This window comes from Neofelis nebulosa, chromosome 9, assembly GCF_028018385.1.
Source record: "Neofelis nebulosa isolate mNeoNeb1 chromosome 9, mNeoNeb1.pri, whole genome shotgun sequence".
NCBI classification, from domain to species: domain Eukaryota; kingdom Metazoa; phylum Chordata; class Mammalia; order Carnivora; family Felidae; genus Neofelis; species Neofelis nebulosa.
Window position 1 is genome coordinate 23711730 of NC_080790.1, and position 20772 is coordinate 23732501.

The 20772-nt window shown below is 47.7% G+C and overlaps 1 protein-coding gene across 1 annotated transcript in view; it reads right to left on the reverse strand.

Annotated features, from left to right (window-relative positions):
* ALK (ALK receptor tyrosine kinase) overlaps nucleotides 1-20772 on the reverse strand; it is a 679865-nt gene that overhangs the window by 103861 nt on the left and 555232 nt on the right. The window contains exons 7-8 of the mRNA XM_058682930.1: nucleotides 15225-15356; nucleotides 12824-12924 (exon numbers count right to left, since the gene is read on the reverse strand). Of these exons, the coding sequence (XP_058538913.1) occupies nucleotides 12824-12924; nucleotides 15225-15356 (233 nt within the window). The remainder of the gene's footprint in view (nucleotides 1-12823; nucleotides 12925-15224; nucleotides 15357-20772) is intronic.

Consider the following 20772-nt stretch of genomic DNA (forward strand, 5'->3'; position numbering starts at 1 on the left):
TTTGCGGTTCCCAGGGCAGACTGCAGGTTCAAGGCCCTCTCAAAGACTTCCATTTTCCTCCTAACTACAGTCCCAGATAAAAGAAGCCCTTTGATGCCATTATATGTAGATATCCATGCCAGGTAGACCTGGCTTGCTTTTGGGAGTTAAAGTTCAGGTGCTCAGAGTGGGCAAAAAACTCTTTTGGTATTTGATTTTAATAGGACCAATTTCTATCGGGGTAACCTATAGGATAAAGTATTTTGTTAAATGGCTATTTATTGAATGCTAGAGAGCTGTGCTAGGCACTTGTACATATGCTATCTCATTTTAAACTCACGACATTCCTTCCTGTGGATATTATCATACCCATTTTTCATATGTGGAATCTGAGGCTTAGATAGGTTAAGTCACCCATGGTCGCTGGGCCCATATCTGTGCTGTTTCTACCATATCTATAGTGCTACATACACGTAGCATGTTATGGTAATACTTAAACCTTTTGTGGGTGTGTTGTGAAGGTTTTCTAGATCCTTGTTGCTCAAAGCGTGGTCTGTAAACCAGCAGTACTGGCATGACCTGGGAACTTAAAAAAAAAAAAGCAGGGTCTCAAGTCCCACCCTAGGCCTGCTGAATCAGAATTTATATTTTAACAAGATCTTAGCTCAGACATACCTTCAGAATAGAGGAATTAGGGAAGTGGTGGGTTTTAAACCTTTGTCTCTGCCAGACGATTAGTATCGTGTGTGTGTACAGACACATACATATATACATGTATATACATACATGTACATATATATGACAAATGTATTCATGCAAATATGAGAAATCTTATTCAAATCCTAAATAATGTCTGTGAGAAATAACACTTGTTGGAGCCCATGACAATAAAAATGCTGATCCTTCTAGATACATCCAATAGATATAGGTTATAAATGATAGCTTTTGACTAATAACCTATTTTATATGCAGACAGAAAATAGGACAAGTGAAAAGAGACAACGCCAGGAGCATGCCACCAGCAATTATATTTTCTGGCTCCAGCAGGCCCTTTCACAAGGGCCTTTTCCCTCTCCCTGTCGATGGGGTCCAATAGACTTTCCAATTACGTGCTACCAGTGTTTGTCATGTTATTAATTAAAGTTCTGTATGTAAAGCAAGAGGAGCATTGTGGCTAGGCCTAATGCTATTATTTCTCTCATGGCCCTTTCCTCCTCCAGAGGTAATTACTGCAATTTTATGCCTAGAATATGCCCTGTGTTTGCTATGCATACCTCGTGGCAACTTCACGACAATCTCTTGAATCCATTAAAAAAATATCAGCGCGGAACTTAGGCTGAAATGGGACAAAAGAGACTCAATGGTATCAAATAATGCCCATTCTGCATTCAGCACTCCCAAATGTAGCAATGCTGTGAGGTGGAAGGTGCTACTTTTCTTCGTCTTTCTGAAGGGCTGTCTGAATTCCCACAGTAGAGACCAAACCAGGATGCACGTTCTAGTGCGTATTTCACTTGAACAGAAGGAAATGCTTTCTAATAGAGAGAGACACTCAAAGATGAGCTTGATATTCCCCACCCTGGGAGTCATCCAGCAGTGGCTGGGGAACCAGGATTGAAGTTGTTGTCAGGGAAATCCAAGCTTAGAATAAAGGTAAAGGCTCCTTCCCAACCTAAGATGCCACAGGGCTGTGGTATGGGTGTGAACTGGTAATTTTAAGAGTTCTTTGGCTTCTTATTAATAAGAGCTCCACAGTCTCTTATTAACTTTAATTAAGAGTGTTGACTCATTGCAAAACCCAGTGTTTTTGTATGCCATCTCCTACTTCACCTGGAAAAAATAAATACCAACTCTTCAGCTATAAATAGCCTAATGAAAAATCAACCCAACATAGCAAGAAGCAGGCCAGATGCAGATTTTTGATAACAAGCAAATAAAATGTGCTCGCAAATACTTGCAATTATGGAAGCTTAAGAAATGCTGGATTCCTGGCCATGTAGGAGACTTAAAAGATTGATATCCTGTCTGAAAATATCACCCCATGTCTCCTTCTTTCCAAGGCATCACATCGAAGCCAGAGACAGCCAGCCAGGGAAACATACATGCCCCCTTTGTAAAAACACAGCAAGAAAACATGAAGGTTATACATAAAAAATAATAACGGTGGGATCCCTGGCTGGTGAATTACAGGTATTTTTTTTTCCTTCTTTAATCTCTTCTAATTTTTTTTACAATGAACATCCATTACTTTTTGATAACTAGAACAAGAATGATAAAGTAAATGTAGCATATGCAGTTATTAAAAGCATGTTTATGAAAAATAACACTGATGTAAGAAAATATAAATAAAGAAGACATCAAATACTTATATGGTATGATGCAAAATTTGTATAAGCCCTTTTCACTCTGCTCAAATCTACGTCTATGTGTCTGGAAGGAAATGCACCAGTGTGGTAAGAGGGGTTACCTTTGGGGGGTAAGAGTGTGAGCAATTTCAATTCTCTTCATGCCTTCCTATATTTTCCTAATGTTCTGCAATGAACATAGAACACTTTTATAATCAGAAAAAACAATAAACACTATATTAAAAGTGGCAGCAAGGGAGGGTTCTGATGTCGTTTGAAAGTCGGAAAAAAAATGCTTTCTTTTCACCCCCTTCTGGGAGGATCAGTTTCTCTTGCCTGAAATATGTGGGCTTTTTGAGGAAGACCCAGGGAAGGTGGGGGCTTCTGGGGATTGAGTGATGCAGATGGAGCATGAGCTTTGAACTAAAACAGCCGTTCTGTCTTTATTTGTGGTATAATCTGTGCCTCTGTCTTCATCTGTAAAATGGGACCAATTGTACTCTGCTCAGAGAGTCGCTGGGGGACTTTAATAAGATTACAAAGCCCAGTGCCCAGCCTACCAAATACATTTGATCAATGTTAGCTTTCTCCTCCTGTATGGGTAAGGGCAAGCAGGCAATACCATGCTAGAGATAAACAGCTCACAAAAGATAGAAAGGGACAGGGTGAAGGATGCTGTATTTAAACTTTTCAGTTCAGTGTTCTAGCATCCAGTTTCCCCAGAGAGTTATCTTTTCTGTCTTATGGGAAGAAAAAGGGTGATATTTTCTTTTGAGTTACATTTTGATGGTATGATCTTGGGCAAACAGCCTCCTCTGTACCTCTGTCTCTCTGTGTGTGATGGGGTGCTGCTGCGAAATAGCTCTGTAATCCTCTGGCTGGGGAACAGGATCAACTGTGCAGTGGAAGTCCTAGAACCTTTACAGACAACCAGTGGAAGGAGAATGGACCCCAGGCATGTGAGTGTTTGTGGGGGCCTGGAGCCACTTGGGGAGTATTTATTCTGACAGGTGGGGAGAGTCTGTGCTTGCAACAGGGTGTTCCCCTTGGGCATGGGACTTTGGAATGTGGTATAAGGATCTCCAGTAGGGGCCACAAGGGTCCATGATTAGCAGGTGGATTCTGAATGGGATCCAAATCTCCGCCAAGTGCCCAGGAGGATTTTATTCACACCCATGAGCCTTGACAGCAATTCTTCCTATGCCTCAGTTTCATCATGTAATAGCAGAGGGATTCATTTTGAATGGCTCGTAGGTATTAAATTAATTATGTCTGACTGCAATTACAATTGCTGTTGATTACTCTGGCCCATTAGCATGTGGCCTGGGAGTGTCAACCACATCGTGATGAGTGGGGACAGAATGCTAGGTTCCAGTGGCTTCTCAGCTCTAGGTATGGAGGGGAGAATTATTTTGGCTCAGAAATCTCAGTGGGGCTACACTTGTTGGTATCTTGAGAATCCAAGGGGAGTGTCCTTGTTGGCTCCTATCCTGGGACAGGGTCATGTTCATAATTGAGGGGCTGTGTAATTAGTTAATTAATTAATGATTGATTAAGCAAATTCATTGGGCATGTCCTCCTGATACTAATCCTAGGCACTATGCAAAATAATGCCCCTAACCTGCCCGCACATTACTATTGACTGAAAGGAGAAACAAGAACACATACAATGTCTGAATTCATGTTGGAGTGACTTCTTCCCGCCTGTGCAAAGTGAGAAGAAAGAAGAAGAAGAATTGCTCCCATTACAAAGAGTTTTTACATTTTCATTTGGTGTTTGCAACAACCTCAGGCAGCAAGTACAACAGGTTTATACCCAATTTTACCCCAGTTGCGGGGGTGACTCGAGTGAGGTCACATGACTTATAAGGGGCAGAGTTGGGATTCAAACTCAGGTGACCTGAGTTAAGTTAGTGACTTAACTAGTGTTCGAAGATTTGGCTTTGGAGGTGGACAGAGGTTGGTTTAAATCCTGGGTCCTCCTCTTAGTAGCAGGGTGGCCTTGGGCATGTCACTTAAGTTGTCAAGGCTCTAGGGTCTCTCTCTGTCAGTGAATGGGGGTCACGATTCCTCACAAGTCTGTTTTGGTAATGAGATAAAACAAGTGACATTCTTAGCACAGTCTTAGCCACATAATAAGGGATTGATATTTAAAAAATGCTCCCTCAGTTGGCTTATCAACTATGAAGTGTCCCTTCCTCAGACCCAGACTAAGGAAGGTTTCTTTTTCCCAAGAGTGCAAATGGTTAGGGTGTTTGAGGGCTAGAGTTAAGAACTTTGGCTTGCTTTTTAATGTAATTCAGCCAAGTGATCCATGAGTAACCTGGAGACCAGGACCTGTTATACTGAAAGCAAGTATTGTTAACTTTTCTGCTGAAAACACCTCAAAGAGATCCCAGATTCCTGTGGTCTATCTCCAGCATGACTGGCCACATGGTGGGTTTGAAATGAGTACTTGCTGCTTCACTGCCCGACCGCGAGCCCTCTGTGACCTTCCCTCCTTCACTCCTCCTGCCACGTTATCTGTGTGCCCATCCAGCCCAGCCAAGTTCCAAGCTACCTCTCTGATCCCATCCCTGCAGCTGCCCATCCTGAGGGGGCCACCCCCCTGACTACTTCAGGGGAGTGGCTGAGCAAATACCTTTGAAGTTAGGAGACTACAGTTTGAGTCCTGGTTTCTGCGTAGATTAGCCTGTGACTGTGGGGGTGTCTCCAAGCCCTCTGAGGCTCTTCCTCTGTAGAATGGGGAAGATCTCATTCACTTCACAGGGTGGCTGGGGAGGTGGGCAGGCTCTGTGGTCTTTGACATTATAGAGGATTCTTAATACAGGGTATGGGTATAATGTTATTACATGTGTCTGGGCTCATTATTTGAGACTGACAGTGGGTCCAAATCTCTTAGTCATCCAGTGGGCCTGTGGAAAAGCCATTTGGAAAATTCTTCCGGAACCACTTCTAACCTCCACCTCCTTCCCCTCTCATACAAAGTGGCATGTGCTTAGGCCCCAGGTTAAGGCTTTAAGAGCACTGTCTCGGGGCGCCTGGGTGGCGCAGTCGGTTAAGCGTCCGACTTCAGCCAGGTCACGATCTCGCGGTCCGTGAGTTCGAGCCCCGCGTCAGGCTCTGGGCCGATGGCTCGGAGCCTGGAGCCTGTTTCCGATTCTGTGTCTCCCTCTCTCTCTGCCCCTCCCCCGTTCATGCTCTGTCTCTCTCTGTCCCAAAAATAAATAAAAAATGTTGAAAAAAAAAAAATTTAAAAAAAAAAAAAAAAAAGCACTGTCTCCATCACAGGGGGTGTGAGGAGCTACCAGATCTAAGGTCCTCCTGGAGTTTCAGACACAGGTCAGAGTTAGGGTGACTTGTGGGGTGGGGGTGGGGGACATGCACAGTTGAGATGGACGTTAGAGGTGACCAAGGCAGGGCAGATACTCTTCAAAACGCACCATTTGTGGGCCTAATGGTGACCACGAGGGATGAAGTGAGATCACACAGGGTGAGGAAGCCTTTGAGCTTCAAAGAAAGGCAGGCTGGAGCCCCCCTGGAAAGGGGGTTGGAGCTCTTCCTCTGGGCTTCTTAAACTGGGGGACATATGCCTTCCAGGTCTTTCTAGGGGGACCCAAAGCAACAGGGTAAACAGGGGTATCTTTCTGAAGTCTTGGCCATTCAATAGTAAGTAGTGAGTCCTGTTTTTGAATGCAAAGAAACAGGCCCGTTCGAGGATCAGATGCAGAACCGGCATGCATTTTCAGGTGATAAAAAGAGATGTTAAAAGAAAAGGCAGGCGTGTGATGTTCTGCTCTGGGTCTTTTGGCCAGACTCCCTTCCAGCCTTTGTGACTTCCTCTCTTTTCTCAGGTCATGCCCTATATACTGCAGCTGTCCCTTTCATAGGAGCCCACCCCACCCCCCCACCCCCCAGGGGAAAGTGCAGATGCCTTTGTGTCTTAAGGACATGTGGCCACACTGCCAGCCAGCCGTGCATGATTGCAGGCTCCCTCCTCATTTGTGAAAATGTGACAATATCATCTCTTTGGGTGTCTGCTGCCAGGGTGGGAGTGGGGTGGGGATGGGCTGTGGAGAAAAGGGACTTTTGCTAGACTGGACGAGGGTGCTCGCCATGCCCTTCCTGGTGGGGAGAGGAGCTGGTGGGGATGGAGGAGGCGGTGAGGGGTCCATCTGCTGCTGGGAGAGAATTAGCTTCCCTGGACCCTAGTCACTAAGCTGGGCAACATCCCCCTTCCCCTCTATTGCCAGGTCACCCAGGGTGGAACAGAGGCCAATTTCTCCAGACTCAGGACCCTCAGATAGGCAGACTCCAGCCTTTGATATTGGAATCACCACAAAAGTCAGGTAATAATAGGAACAGCAGCAGCAGCAGCAGCAGCAGCAGCAGAGGAGCAGAGGCCACATGTGCCATTTACTAAGCATCTCTATGTGTCCGGATCCAGGCAGGGCACTTTTGATGCTCCTCTGCTAGTTTCTCCTGACAGTCCTGCAGAGGATCCTGAGGCTGAGAAGGGTAAGGTGATTCACACAAGCTCCCGCTGGTACAAAGTGGCAGGACCCTGCCAAGGTCTAAGTGGTCTCCAGGCTCTGCTCTCCCCACCACACTACACTGCCTTGGAGGTGTTCCTTTGTCCTGGCCCTGCGTGACCAGCTGGGTTCCTTTGCACGTGGGTTATGTCGAGACTGTTGGGACATGGGGCAGGAGGGAGTCCGAGGGCACTGTGCTTCCTGCGGGAGCATCTCTATGTCCTTGCGGGCAGAGAGTGGACAGCCCAGCTGGAGGTTACATAGCTAGCATGGAGTCCTGCCTCTGTTCTTTGAAAGTTCCAAAGCAGGAAGAGGACAAGCGCAGGGAACACAGGGCAGAAAGCAATCCCCAGCAAATCCGCTTGGCAAGTGCTGGGGCCTGGAGCCGTCCAAAGGTGGGCTGGCCTTCCTCGTGAGCATTCTGTCTCTGCAGTGCTGTCACAGCCTTAGGTGGGATGGGGGTTGGATTCCAGTTCCCAAACACCTGACCCAAGGAGCTCAGGCTTGTAAGAGGGGAGCTAGGGATGAGGTTACCCTGGAACGCCTCCCTAGCTCAGCTCTGGTCCTTATTTACAAAGAAGATGACTATAGCCCCCACAAGGTGTCTATGCAGCACTGCTTGGCCATACAAGGGCAGAGGCTGGTCCCAGGTGGAGCCTGGTAAGGACCAGCTTTCACTGGTCAGCAGTGAAATAGGATGAGTGAATAGAGAGAGGAGAGGGTTTCCTTCTCCCTAGATGGACACATGTTCTACAGAAGGTGGAACAGATCCAGAAAATGACAACCTTATTTAGGATCAAGACCATGAGGCCTCTTGGGACAGTTTTTCCTTCCTCGTTTGCTAAAACAAATGAGACCATGTGGGGCTAAGAATAAGGCATACACAAGGCATAGATAACATTTGAATCTCCTAGGTGAGTAACAATGTCCCCTTAGCTGCTCAGGAATTAGGTCCATCGACTGGTCTCTGCCTGGGAAGACACTGACTGAGTAACTAGGGCTTGAAAATGGGGTGGTGTTTCCTTCCTGCCTCCAGAGAAGAGGAGTCTGTGGTGGGGCGGGCAGGGGTTCTGCTTAGGCAGGAGCAATGCCAGTCCTCAGGGATGCTGTGGAGGCCCACGGCAGCTCCCCCCATGCCGACAAGTTACCACCTGCCCTCGGCAGGGGCAGGGAAGTGTGACAGAAAGAGCACGAGGCTCAGGCTACAAGGTCTGGGGTTGAGCTTGATTTTTTATTTACTGGCTATGCATCTCTGGGTGCATTTCTTTCCTGCCTTGTTGGGGTGGGCTGCTCCTGTCCCCTGGGCAGCCCTCTGTGTGCCCCCACCCAGATCTGCTCCATAAGCAGGCTGAAGAGAATACCCTTGTCGAGGGTTCAGTGGGGGCTGCTAAAGGAAGAGCCTTATGGTTCTGTTTTCTCCTCTACCTCAAGCCATCCTGTAATAATTACTATTGCTCATCCTTGTTTTTTGCCTTTCCACGGAGGATTCTGCTGTTGAGTTTCATAAACTCTTAAAACATGGTAGTCAGAAAAGATCTCGTCTTCACCTTATGTGAAAGTTCTATTTGTCTGCCCCCCACCCCGGGGAGGGAGTGGGGTCAGCCTAAATAAACCTGAACAACACCAGCCATGACTTGCCTACCTTATTTTGCTTTTGAGTTACAGTGAGATGCTAGAGAACCCTCTGCCAGCCAAATCCCTGGAAGGATGGGCCCTGTGTCCAGGAATGATCACCACCATCCTGAAAAGTCTCATGGAGTCAACCAGAGAGCAATTTGCTGACAACTTCTCTGGCCTCCAGCCTTCAGGGCTCTGCCTGCCCTAGGGGGTTCCTTCTCAGTGGGGCTCTGAGAAGGGCTTAACAGATGGAAAAGGGCAAGTTCAGATGCCAGGCTGCTCTCTCCTATCCCTCTGGGCCACATTTCCTGGTTTTAATGACACCAAATGGAGGTCTCCTTCCCTGCAGGCCAGGTAGCTCGTGAAGACCTGAGGAGGCCTGCATGGTGGCCCTCTGTCCTGATCTCAGCAGCCCCCAGGCCCATTGAAGCCAATGCCTTTATCACTACAGGGCTGATGTCAGGGGCAGGAAGGCCCCAGGTGTGTTCCAGGATCCCAGTGTCTCTGTGCATGCACCAGTATGTAGGGGGAGGGCAGAGGTGGCTGTAGCTCCCGCAAGGTCAGAAAAACCAGCAGCTAGGAACTCACTTGCCCTTGGGTGTGGCCACCAATCAAGTGGTCACATCCCACTTCCTGGGCCCTTTTCCTTCCTGCAGCTCATAGAAGGAAAACCGCTTCCATGTTTTGAAGCGGGAAAGAGAATGAGGGAAGCCCACTTTTCCTCCCCCCAGGCCTTGTTCTGTCCTGAGAACATGGTTTAAAATATTCTAGTCACAGGCAGGCTATTCAAATAAAATAGAATTTCAAACCGCACGGGGCTTGTTGAGACATTCAAGCTTCTGGGATGTGCGAAAGGCAGGAGGCGGGGCAGAGACAGCCCCTGCCACCCTCTGTCCCCTTCATTACCAGCGGCTGCAATGCTAGACACATCCGAGTGTATTTCCCAGCCAAGGCGGACAGAGCAGGTCTGACAGCAAGCGTGCACATGAAAGCCACCACAAGGCTCCCCTCCCCGGTGGTAACTTTAATTATTTGAACTGGAGCTCCGCAAAATAAAAATAAAATAAAATCTGAATATTGTAAGTGGATCTCCAGTTCCCCACAGAGAATAGCTTGGGGGAGGCGAAAAAAAAAATATATATATATATACATATATAACACTCTCTCTTGTTTGTGGCTGGGCTAGGCAGAGGTCTTTAAGTATTCATGCCCCATATGCAACTGTGCGGAGGGACGGAGAAGGAGACAGTGCCTGCACGAGGCCAGCCAGTGAGAGGTGCCAGGCCAGTAGTGGTGACTGCAGGCACCTGGAGGGAGGAGGCTGGAGCAGGCATGCTTCTGGAAAAGCCTGGAAGCTGACTGGCACATCCTGGCTATGTCTCCACCACTGGTGGGCATCTGACCTGGTTCCAAATGGGCTCTGAGGGGGACTCTCCCAGTCCCTTCTGTCTCCACCACCTATGTCCCTGACCCTGTCATTGCTCACCACTTCTGACTCATCTTTATAAAAGGCAAGTTACATCACACTATTTGGTACCATGGGTAGTGGAGGAAAAACTCTCTGCATGGACTTATAATGAATTTCTGTCACAAGTGGCAGGTGCATTTATGGTCAATTACTTTCAAGTGTCAGTGTGCCTCCAAATCATGGAGGGCGGGGGTTGAAAATGGAGATTCCCAGGCCCCACTCTGGGGTGTCATCCAAGTGGCCTGGGATGGGGCCTAAGAATCCGTCCTGATTACAATTTCCAAGTGACTGGAACTGGAGAGACAGAGACCTACTAGACAGGTTGTAGCTAGATTTTTCAAGGAAACGCACAGAAGGCGACACCAGTTCCCTTTTGGGAATTCACCAATGACTGTAGGGTATCTTGAAGGAGTATTTTGAGAAATTCTGCAATTACTTCAACTCCCAGGAGGTGGAGGGACTCTAGGGCTCCCAGGACTGGTCTGCGTTTAGAGACGACACTCAGTGGTGGGCGTCAGCCCTGGAGCTTAGCCAGCCTCTTAGTCCTTGTGGGCTTGACCTTCACCAGAGACTTTCACCCATCTCTACCCTGTACCTGTAGGGCCTAGGTACGGGAAGTGTCCCCTTCCCGTACCTGGGCCCCATAGCCAGGCCCCTTGAGGGCTGGTGGGGTTTGAAGACCCCGAGTAAACCGCACACAGTTCACACAGTGATGCAACATCCCCTGTCACTGACATTTGCCAACCTGGGAGGAAGAAATCAGCTTCATGCCTTCTGCATTTAGGATCTGAATCAAATAAATGGCAAGGCTTACAGACCTGGAAATGTATATTTCTATTTTGGTTATTTATTTTTCTGATGAAAACATTTCACCCCAACACTGGGGATTCAAGACCCATCAGCAGTAGATGAATGGTCTGAAAATCTGAATGTGAACTAGCTGTGAGCTGAGAACAGAATGGAGTCACTGCCTTCCCTTCATTACTCCTGCTGAGTCGAGTTATGGAAAAGGGCAGGAAATAGCAGAAATAGCCCAGAGCAAATTTGACTGGAGGGAAAATAAAACAGGCCAGTAAAACAAAACACCTGTTTAAACTATCGATCAACCAAAGGTTATCAGGGAAATGATGAAGTATTTGAAAAATATCATTTTTAGCTTTGACATTTCTTATTCTAAAATTAGGCTCATGTTAAATACAGTGAAGAGTATATTTAAAAATCAAATTCTTTTAAGGATCCCCCTGACCTCTCAGGAAGGGTGACCATCTCTCCTCATTTAGATTTCCTCTTAAGAAGCCTTCCTTTCTAGGTGTCTGCTCTGGGTGGCATTGGGGTGTGGGGGGTGCCGAGAGATATCAGTGATGACTGTGTAATCCACAATCTGCATCAGATAGAGTGATTTCTCAAATACAAGTTAATGTAATGAATCTATTTATTTGTGCCCTGACTTCCTCCAAAAAGGACTTAAGGTGGCTCCCAGAGATACATAACATGTAGTAAGGTAACAGAAACTAACTAGAAAAGGGTGAGAAATTGGGTAAATGTTGAGTTAGAAGATCGAACCAGGAGTAAGGCTGATTACAGACTACGCATCATGAACCCCTATTTACCTACTAAAAGGGGAGCCTCAGATTTAACGTGACCGTTCTTCTGATTAAAAAAAAAAAAGTCACTGATACTTCTTTTCCATTCTTATGTGTTTTATGCTGGTGAGTTTTTATTTCATAAAAAGCCTAGAGGGCTTGAGTGTGGCTGTATCCCTTAGCAGCGGAAGCCTGTTTCCCGGATCTCCCTGGGGCTTCGACCAGCCAGCGGAGGGGAAGCAAGTCTGCTCAGTCTCACAATGTCCATAGCTTGAAAGGAAACAAATTGCTCAGGGGGCACATAGCTATTCCTGAAACAAAGCCAGGATGGGATTTCTCCTGTGAGTTTCCAGAAAGAGAGAGCTGGCGAAATCTCAACTATGTGTTGGTTTTCTACAAAGTGCAAGAGGTCGATGTGGTGCCGTGTGGTGGTGCAAAGAAGCACAGGCATGCAGAGCTCTCTGAGAACTTAGAATCTGGTTTTTGGCTCCCCCATCCTCCTTACCTATGTTTACTCAGGGTGCCGGGCACTGCTGGCTAACTACTGTCGTGCTTATGATGTGCCAGCAGCCGTGATAAGCCCTGTATATGTATTAACCTATTTAATCTTCTCCTCTTTAGAGTAGGCACTCCTATTGTCTCACTTTACAGTGGGGAAACTGAGGCCCTGAGAGATTATTAACTGCCCAAGAAAATTGTGCAGCCAGTCAGTGGTGGAGCCTAGCTGGGACTCAGGCAATTGATTCCAGAGTCCATGAGTTGAATCACTGGATCATGTCTGGGGTCTAAACGCATTTCTTGTTCTCTAGAGATTATGACCTACCACACTAAAAAGATAACTGCCATAGGAACCATCTGGGTAAGTGGCTTTGGAGGGGACCTTACTGAATGCCACTGATGTCTTAGTGAAATTTATGTAGATCAAATTTTTGATGCTCTATAAAATCTGAAATGTATTACAAGAGCTTGATATTGTAGAAAGTCTTTTGTAGATCACTATTACCCTCCCCTGTTACGTTTTGGAATTATTTTCTGGGTTTGCTTAGATCAAGGCCCTGCTGCAACGAGTTCAGTGTGGCTGAGCATGGGTGTTTGAGGTAAGATTCTCTGCAGATGGGACTCCACCATGCTGGTGCATGCTCTCTGCAAAGATGACAAAAACGCCATCGTATCCTCCCCCCAGGAGCACAAGGAGCCCAACCATCCAGGCTACTTGGCTGATATTTGGGTTCATCTGGAAGCGCCCAAGGTGAGGGGTAGGAGGAGAAGTCCAGGAGGTAGGGGAGCACTGAGACTTGCCTCACATGGAGAGTTCTTCATCGGGGCGGGAAACGTAGTGCTGGTCACTGTAGCACTTTCAGAAGTAGGGACATCAGTAGTGCTGAGCAACAGGGCATGGCCTGGGGCAGAGAGAAAAAGAGTCAGAAATGCACCACCCTCATGCACTGAAGGGCCTTGGGGCTCTGCCCATTCTTCTCTAGGCGTGGTACACCTTTGAGGACACAGTTTTCTGCTGCCTCCAGTGGATAAGACAGCCTACTTGTCACCATCAATAAAACTTGGCTCACGCAAAGGTCTTCATTCCGAATGCCCTGCAATATCCCAGCACCATACATCTGGGCTACTGCATCCCTGACCTCCCAAGGTCACCAGCTTTAGTGCATAGCCCAGGAGCAGCCTGAAGCACGCTGACCTCTCCCAGCCCCTCCTCTCCCCATTACAGTCCTGTTGGCCCTCTGCCCTCCTGGGGTCTCCATGACCTTCACTCTTTTCCACCAGGTCATCCTGTGCCCTATGACATGAACAGGAAGTCATATTTCTTATGTTTTCTAAGCATGTATCTGCCTGAAAATCTGGGAGAACATAAGCCCCCAACAACCCCACATGGCAGGGAAGAAGCAACTGTAAATCTCCAGGAACTATACAGGGTTTTGTAGGTGGTCAGTGCTATGGAGATGGGAGCCAGAGCACTCCCCCCAGCCTTTCACGGGTGTCACAGAACCCTGTAAAGGACTTTACTCATTCAGTTCTGCTGTTCTTTCTTAGCAAAGTCTGATATTGGATTACTACCAAGTAACAAATTCAAGTGGGTCCAGAGCAGAGTAACCAAGACCAGCCAGCAATCCTAGAGGGCATATGGCCCATCCTTGAGGAAGAATCTGTGACTAGGGAAAGAGTCTCCTGTGGTGGGTGGGTAGCAGCTATTGCCTTCAAATATCTGAAGAGCTGCTTTGGTGAGACAGAGAGTAGTTGAGTTCTGTGGGGCTCCAGGAGACAGAAAGTATGATCCATGGGTAGAATTTACAGAGTGGTGGAGCTTCTCTCCAGGAAAGGAACACTGGTCTTTGACAGAAGGACTGCTTTAGGAGGCAGTGAAAGCCCAGTCCCTAGAGCTACTGAGCCAGGGTTGGATGCTTATTTGCTATGGGTGCTGTTGGGGGCTTCCAAACAGCAGAAACATGACGATCATGTCTGACTTCGAGCTCTGTGTCTGTTCTCTGCCCCTCAGTAAGGTGCTGAGGATGATACAGTGTGGGATCAGGAGGAGAAACGGGAGCTCCAGGGGCCTTCTCTCTGCTGAGGGGCCTGCAGAACTCTCCTGGGGCTGTGGTAACTCAGCCTGCTTCCTCACGGTCAAAGCCAGCTCTTTCAGGAGCAGTTAGCCAGGATAGGACTACACGGGCTCTGGGATTCCCAGTGGTTGATCAGGACATGGTTCTCTCTCACACCTTAATCATCATCATCATCATTATTAATTCTTAAAGGGATCCATAGGATGTATGATCTTTGCTTGGAGAGAGGGATTTGGTACAAGGGACTATAGGTCCACAAAGAGCAGACAAATGCAGGGGAGGGAAGGAGAGAGAGAGCCCCCGCCTCTAAGCCCAGCTGTATCCTGTAAAGAGGTGGGCTGCAGGACCTGCTCAGGCCTAGTACTGGGTACAGCCCAAGGCTGGGCCCATGGTCAGGTGGTCTGGCTTCTCCAGCAGCCTGAACTTGGGAGCTGTGTTGGCCTCACAGGCCTTCCCTTGTTCCATGACCCAGCTGTGTCTCCAGGTGTGGAGTCAGCTCACCTAGGTGTGGGTGGCCATCTCTTGGATGTGTGGAGGTCCCTGCCCTTCTGGAAGCCAAGCAGAGGCAGGGGGAGGAGAGGCTCTGGCACTGGGATTGTGGGAGTTGCCAGCTTGAGCTGGGCAAGGATGGTGGGTATGGCTGAGGAAGCTGGGCTCCAGGGAACGGATCAGATGTGGGGCAAGATTCTCAGGGCACAACCCTGGGCCCAATGACATAAAGCCTCCCTGTGCCTCAGCCTCCCCATAGACAGCTATAGTTTTCCCTACCTCTCAGTGAGTTATGCGCCAGACACATAGTAGGTCCTCAACAAACACTTGTTGAATGAATGGATTATTACTATTGTTGCCACTATTCTTCTTATCTTTTAGCTAATCCTTCATCCCGATTCTCATCTTAGGGAACAAAAGGGGAGACTACCTTGTCCTGATTTAATCATTCTGAAGCCTGGGAAGTCCAAAGAGGGAACTGTGTGTGAACACCTCAAGGCAAGCTTTGGGCAGTCACCTGCGCTGGGGTGGGGAGGTCACCCTGCAGGGGTGGGGAGCTCCAGCTTCTCTGGGGTGGTGCCCTAAATCTCTTGTCTGGCCAGATGGGCACCAGGGGTAAGGGAAAAGAGCAGCAGTACCTTGGTGGTCCTGGACCCGGGCATCCTTCAGGGTCCTGACCTGCCACTGGGAGGTGTGGGGTGCGAGCGTGCCCTGGGTCCAGCCACAGAAGCCATCTTCGAAGTTGCAGTAAAACCCAGCAGGGAGTTTACCTGCAACAAGAACACAGGGATATGGTCATTTCCAGGAAGGCTAAAAGCCAAATATGCCAATGTGAAGTAAGATGAGTCAGACATGACCAAAGTATCCTTATCACCAACAGCTCCTGAGCTGGACCCTTGATTCTAATGATACTGATGACAATGAAAAGAAGCCCCAGTCCTTAACTGGTACATGTGAAGGTTTACAATTTTTCTGATCTTCAGAAAATAAAATAGCAGTAAAAAAAAAATAATAGTGTGGCAGCATGGGGATAAACCAGTTTTATATGTGAGAGAGGAGAGCTCAGGAATGTTAAACAATCTGACCAAGGTCACACAGCCAGCAGGTAACACAGGATCCCTGGCTCTAGCCCTAAGATCTGCTTCTGAATCTGTGCTCCTTATTCTGATGGAGCACGAATGTTACCCCAGGAGAAGGCACTGGAATAGATTTCTGATGGCAGACACAATGACAAGAATGTGATGGTGGCAGGGGTAGAGTTGGTGGGAGTTGGTTGCGTCCTTCAAGTCACCCCCATCTGCAGAGACACATATTGCTCAAATTTTCTATTTGTTTCCCTTTCTTTCCCATCCCCCTTCCAGTTAAGGGAAGCCACATGAATAGCTCTAGCCCATGGAATGTGAGCAGAAGTGATGTGTGTCTCTTCCGGATGGAGGCTGTGGAGAGCCCCTGTGCAATTCTTTGGTCTCTCTCTCCCTGCTCAGGTGGCCAAGGGGCATTCCCATCCCTGAGACCACTGCTGTCAGACGGTGGGGCCTGGGGCCCCGAGAGATCCTGTGGAGCCCCCCACTTTGGTGCATAGGTACTGTCAATGTTATGTTAGCCCCTGAAATTTAGGAATGGCTTATTACTGCTCTAACCTACCTTATCCCAACTAAGCAATGCCAGCCATGGGGCCTTTTTATATCATCTGTTGGCTCAGCATAAAGGGCCCTGTTACCCTTTTCTCTATATCAAGCTGACCTCAGGTCCCATTGAAAAGGCCACAGTCAGCTTTATGACCATATATTTCCCAGGTGCCCTCAGAAAGAGGAGGAAAGGAGAAGAGGGTCAGAGAGAGCTCACATTCTGCAGCTTGCTCAGACAATGGCTGCAGGGAAGGCACCCAGCCCCGAGGAGCTGGTGGGCCATTCCAGGCTATTCCTATAGCACCAACGGCCCCAGGCCAGGCTGGGGAGAAGGAGCAGGGCTAAGTCTCTGAGCAGGAGGAAAGGCGCTCTAGCTGGACCCACTGCTCTCTGTGTCCTTCCTCTGTCTCAGCCTTCCCGGCAATGGCAGGCTGACAAAGAGGGCCCTAACGCTTCCTGGCTGTGACAGCACCTTAGTGAATTATTACTCATTTCCCCCTGATTCTCTGTGCATTTCACACAGAGGCAGAATTATAAATTAAAACCGGCTGTCACTGACTTTGAGCATCTCTTCCCATTTATACCCCCCTGAAGAAATCATTTTCCCCCAAGCCCCGCATGTTCCTCTGATTAAAAATCCAAAAGCTAAGGAGATCTTTCTGTTTTATTTTTTATGCCCCCTCAAGGGACCCCACATCCACTTCTTTTGCAAAAACTAACTGGTAGCTGGAAGTGACCTTCCATGAAGCGTCCTTTACAAGTGTGCTTTCAACCAGGAACCATGATGGAAGATTCTAGCAGGCAATGGCTCCTGGTAGAAGGAGGAGCTGGGCTGAAGCCTTTTATAGCTTATCACTCCCTCCTTCCCCTTTTAGAAGGCAGAGACAGAGAAGTCAGCCCAACTATGGATGTCGATACCTCAATGGTCCTGGGATCTGGATCCCTGGTTCTAGCCCTAACCTGCTGCTTTCCGCTGGTGACTCTAGGCAAGGCACTTCTTTTCCTCAAACACTTAGCTCCCTCATCTGTAAAATAGGGTAACAGTAGTGTCTATTTCACAGGGCTGTTTTGAGGGTAAAATAAGGCAGAGTGTGGAATTTTGTAAACAGAGTTGAGCAAATACAGAGTGGTGGTGGCATTACTAGTCATTGTTCACTCCTGGCTCAGGGGACCTTGTCAGAGGATGAACTGATATAGCCAACACCGCCCTGTGGGCAGAGACAGGTCCCTCAGCTGCCTCTCTAGAAATGCCCATGGTAGCTCTGCCTATGCCTTCCATCTGAACAGGAATGAGGAAAGCCATTGGCACTCTCCACCTTCTGGAAGCCCACCCTTGTCCTAGCTTTGCACAGGATCCAGGGTGAGCTGGGATTGGAAGCCACTTTCTTTATGGCTGATTGAATAAAGAGGAATTAGACAAAATAGTTGGGTCGGTGGACAATTTATGTGATCCTGAAAACCTTGCAGAGTGGGATGGGGTGCAGGAGGAGAGGGTTACTGCCACTTGCCAGCACAGCAGGTGTGTGCTCAGGGAGAAGCCCCTCCCAAGGAAGCTGGTGGGGTGGGGGACATCAGAACCCTTGATGGATTAGGCCAGGTTTGGGACACTGCTGTCAGGGCCAATGGCTGAGCACAATGTTGGCACAGAGATTTGAGTCCGATGGTTTCAACTCCTTTGATGATGCCTTTCTCCTCTCATTCACCCCAAGCACCTACTCAGCACTTGCCATGCTGTAGGACTGACATACTTATTTGCTGAATACAAGGGGAGTGAGTGGATTCAGGCATCTAACCCTTCACTATTCAAAATGTGGCTGAAGGACCAGCCACACCAGCATCACCGGTGAAACTGTTAGAAGTGCGCAATCTCAGGTCCACCACCCCCATCACCACCTACTGAGTCAAAATCTGCATTTTTAATGTCTTCCAGATGGTTCCTAGGCACCTTGGTGGCTGAGAAGCACTGCCCTATCTGATCCTCTTACTTCACTGGCTGAATGGCCAAGTCAGGCTATGTGGGGGTCAATCAATCAATCCCGCAACATTTGGCAATTATGACACCTGATTCCATTGTAAGAGAGACAAATTGGTAGGGTCACGAAGATGTGGCCTCAGCAGAAGTTACAGGAAGCTGCCAAGTGTAAACTCCAGGCCAAATGACACTACTTCTTTTCCTTCCTGCATGACAGCTCTGCTAACATTTTTGATAAATATGTGTTATACATTTCCATGAAAATATAGAGTCATGGGAAAAATGTTAGAAGAAATACATCATCATATTATGGTTATCTCTGAATGTCTGAGAGGGAGGATTACAGGCAGTAGTTATTTTCTCCTGTGTACTTTTCCAGTTTTTCCAAATATTTTACAAACAACGTGTTTTATTTTACAATAAAGAAATAAACTTTGAGAAATTGCTTTTGCCTGTCAGGAAGAGAATCCCCACCAAACAGATGAGATTATTGGTTACGTGAAGGGGAAGTGAGTCAATGACCTATCAGGGGACAAAGTGGAGACACCTGACCTTTTTCTGGGGCATGCCACACCACTGAAGCCGTTGTTTGACACACAGGGAACCCTCAACACACCCTCTTATGGGTTCCAGTGTTCCGGGATATCTCACTTGGATCAGCAATGCTTAACTGGAAAGCAGGAAGGAGGATGGCATGTGTTTGTGGTTTGAAGGATGTGGTGTGAATGGACACATTCATGAGTGGATGAAGAAGGGCAAGGCACTGCCACCTCCATGTCAGGTCTCCCACTTATCCTGGCTTGAAAAGTTGCTCAAGGTTGAGTGTAATAATCTGAATGAAGCTGTGTGTGGACTTCCTTCTGGAGCAAGTGTGGGGAGTTGAGGCTGGGGTTGATGGCATACAACCTACTCCCCCCACTCCCCCCAAATTCCAGCCATGGCAGGGCATAGTTGACTGCATTGGCTAGAGATTCATGACCCTCATGCAGGTTCCTTAGAACTGGACATTCCCAGCAAGGCTTGGGTGACCAGCTTCCCAGAGAAGACATTCTAACAGGTTCCAGACTACCTGGTAAGGATGAGGTCCTAAATGCATCACAAACATCAAGACATCAGTGGGTGTCATGTTCCAAGTCATATTACAGCGAGGAAATAGGCCCAGAGGGTAAAGATAAATGATCTGAGGCTCCCTCTCCCCCACTTAGAAATGTGGTGGCAGAGCCCTGGACCTTCCCTGACTTTTTCCCTTCCTCCTCTTTTTCCTGGGTAGATACGTAGCTAGTGTTGGGCTTGCATAATCAACCACTGGAAACTCAGATAACAAATGAGTCTGGCTTGCAGTGGTTCACGCTGGCTAACAGCTTCATGGACTTTAGCTTCCTCATCTCTAAGAAGGGTACAGTAGCATCTCATAGGATCGTTCTGAGGACGAAATAAATTCATACATGAAAAGTATCTGGCACCCAGTAAATGCTCAATAAGTGTTCATCTCCTCCTCCTCCTCCTCCTCCTCCCCCTCCTCCTCCTCCTCCTCCTCCTTCATCTTCATGGGGATGTTTTCTAGAATCAACACTGGTCAATGTGATGGAGAAAACTGCAAAAACGCCAGACAAAATGGGACACACCAGAAAGGAAAGAATATTTGCTAAGAGTACTGCCAAGATCAGAGTGGCAAAAAGATCGAAATAACCCTCCTTCTGAATTGAACTTCTCTTCCTAGCAACTGATTTCTGTAGCAAAGAACTCAGTAGGGGTTTCTCCAGGGTGGAACTGTCATTCTGAGAGCTGGTCAGAGCAGCTTTTCAAGTGTGGCTGGAAAGGTCTCTGGGCCTCAGGAACCTGCCCTCCATTCTGGAGCCAGGCTGTCCTCAAGCTTGGAGTTGGCCTTGGAAATCCATTAACAGCAGCCCTAGAATGGTAAGAGAATGCCCTGAGCCTACAGTAATGGGCTGGATCCCACAGGCTCATCACTCTAATCATGGCTCTGTTCCTGACATGCTGTGTGACCCTGAACAAATCAATTACCTTCTCTGTGCTTTCATTTTCCCAATTGTAAACCAGGGCATGGCTGGCCTGACCTGTGTCCCAGCTGGGAAGTGGGAATCAAAAAACTTTAAAAAGGCAAAAGCAAAATCACACAGCTCAGATGCACTGCTGGAAACACTGCAGAGACCAGTAACTAGAGAGACACACACAGACCCCTGCCCAGGACAACATGGGTGGGCTGGCTTCATTTTGGTCCACATGTCGAGTGAGAGCTTTGTGAAGAAAGGCCAGGAACAGTGTGGGATAAACAAAGGGCTTACCTGTAAGTCTTTACTGAGTTTTATCTAAACAACCACAATTCCATCATTATTGGAAAACTTCACTGGGAAGTTTTATCTAAAAAGGAAGTTTTTCAAATTGAAAAATGGATTTTCTTTATTGCTTCATTTAAAAGAGAATAAATAAAACCTTTTCTCCCCCAAGGGAAAACCTGTCCTGCAGATGATATGGGGGATACTGTTAACTTTTTAAAGCTATTTTGCAGGCCACAATGTCTTAGGGCCAGTGCATCTGAGGGGCGAGGCATTTGCTCCTGTGTCT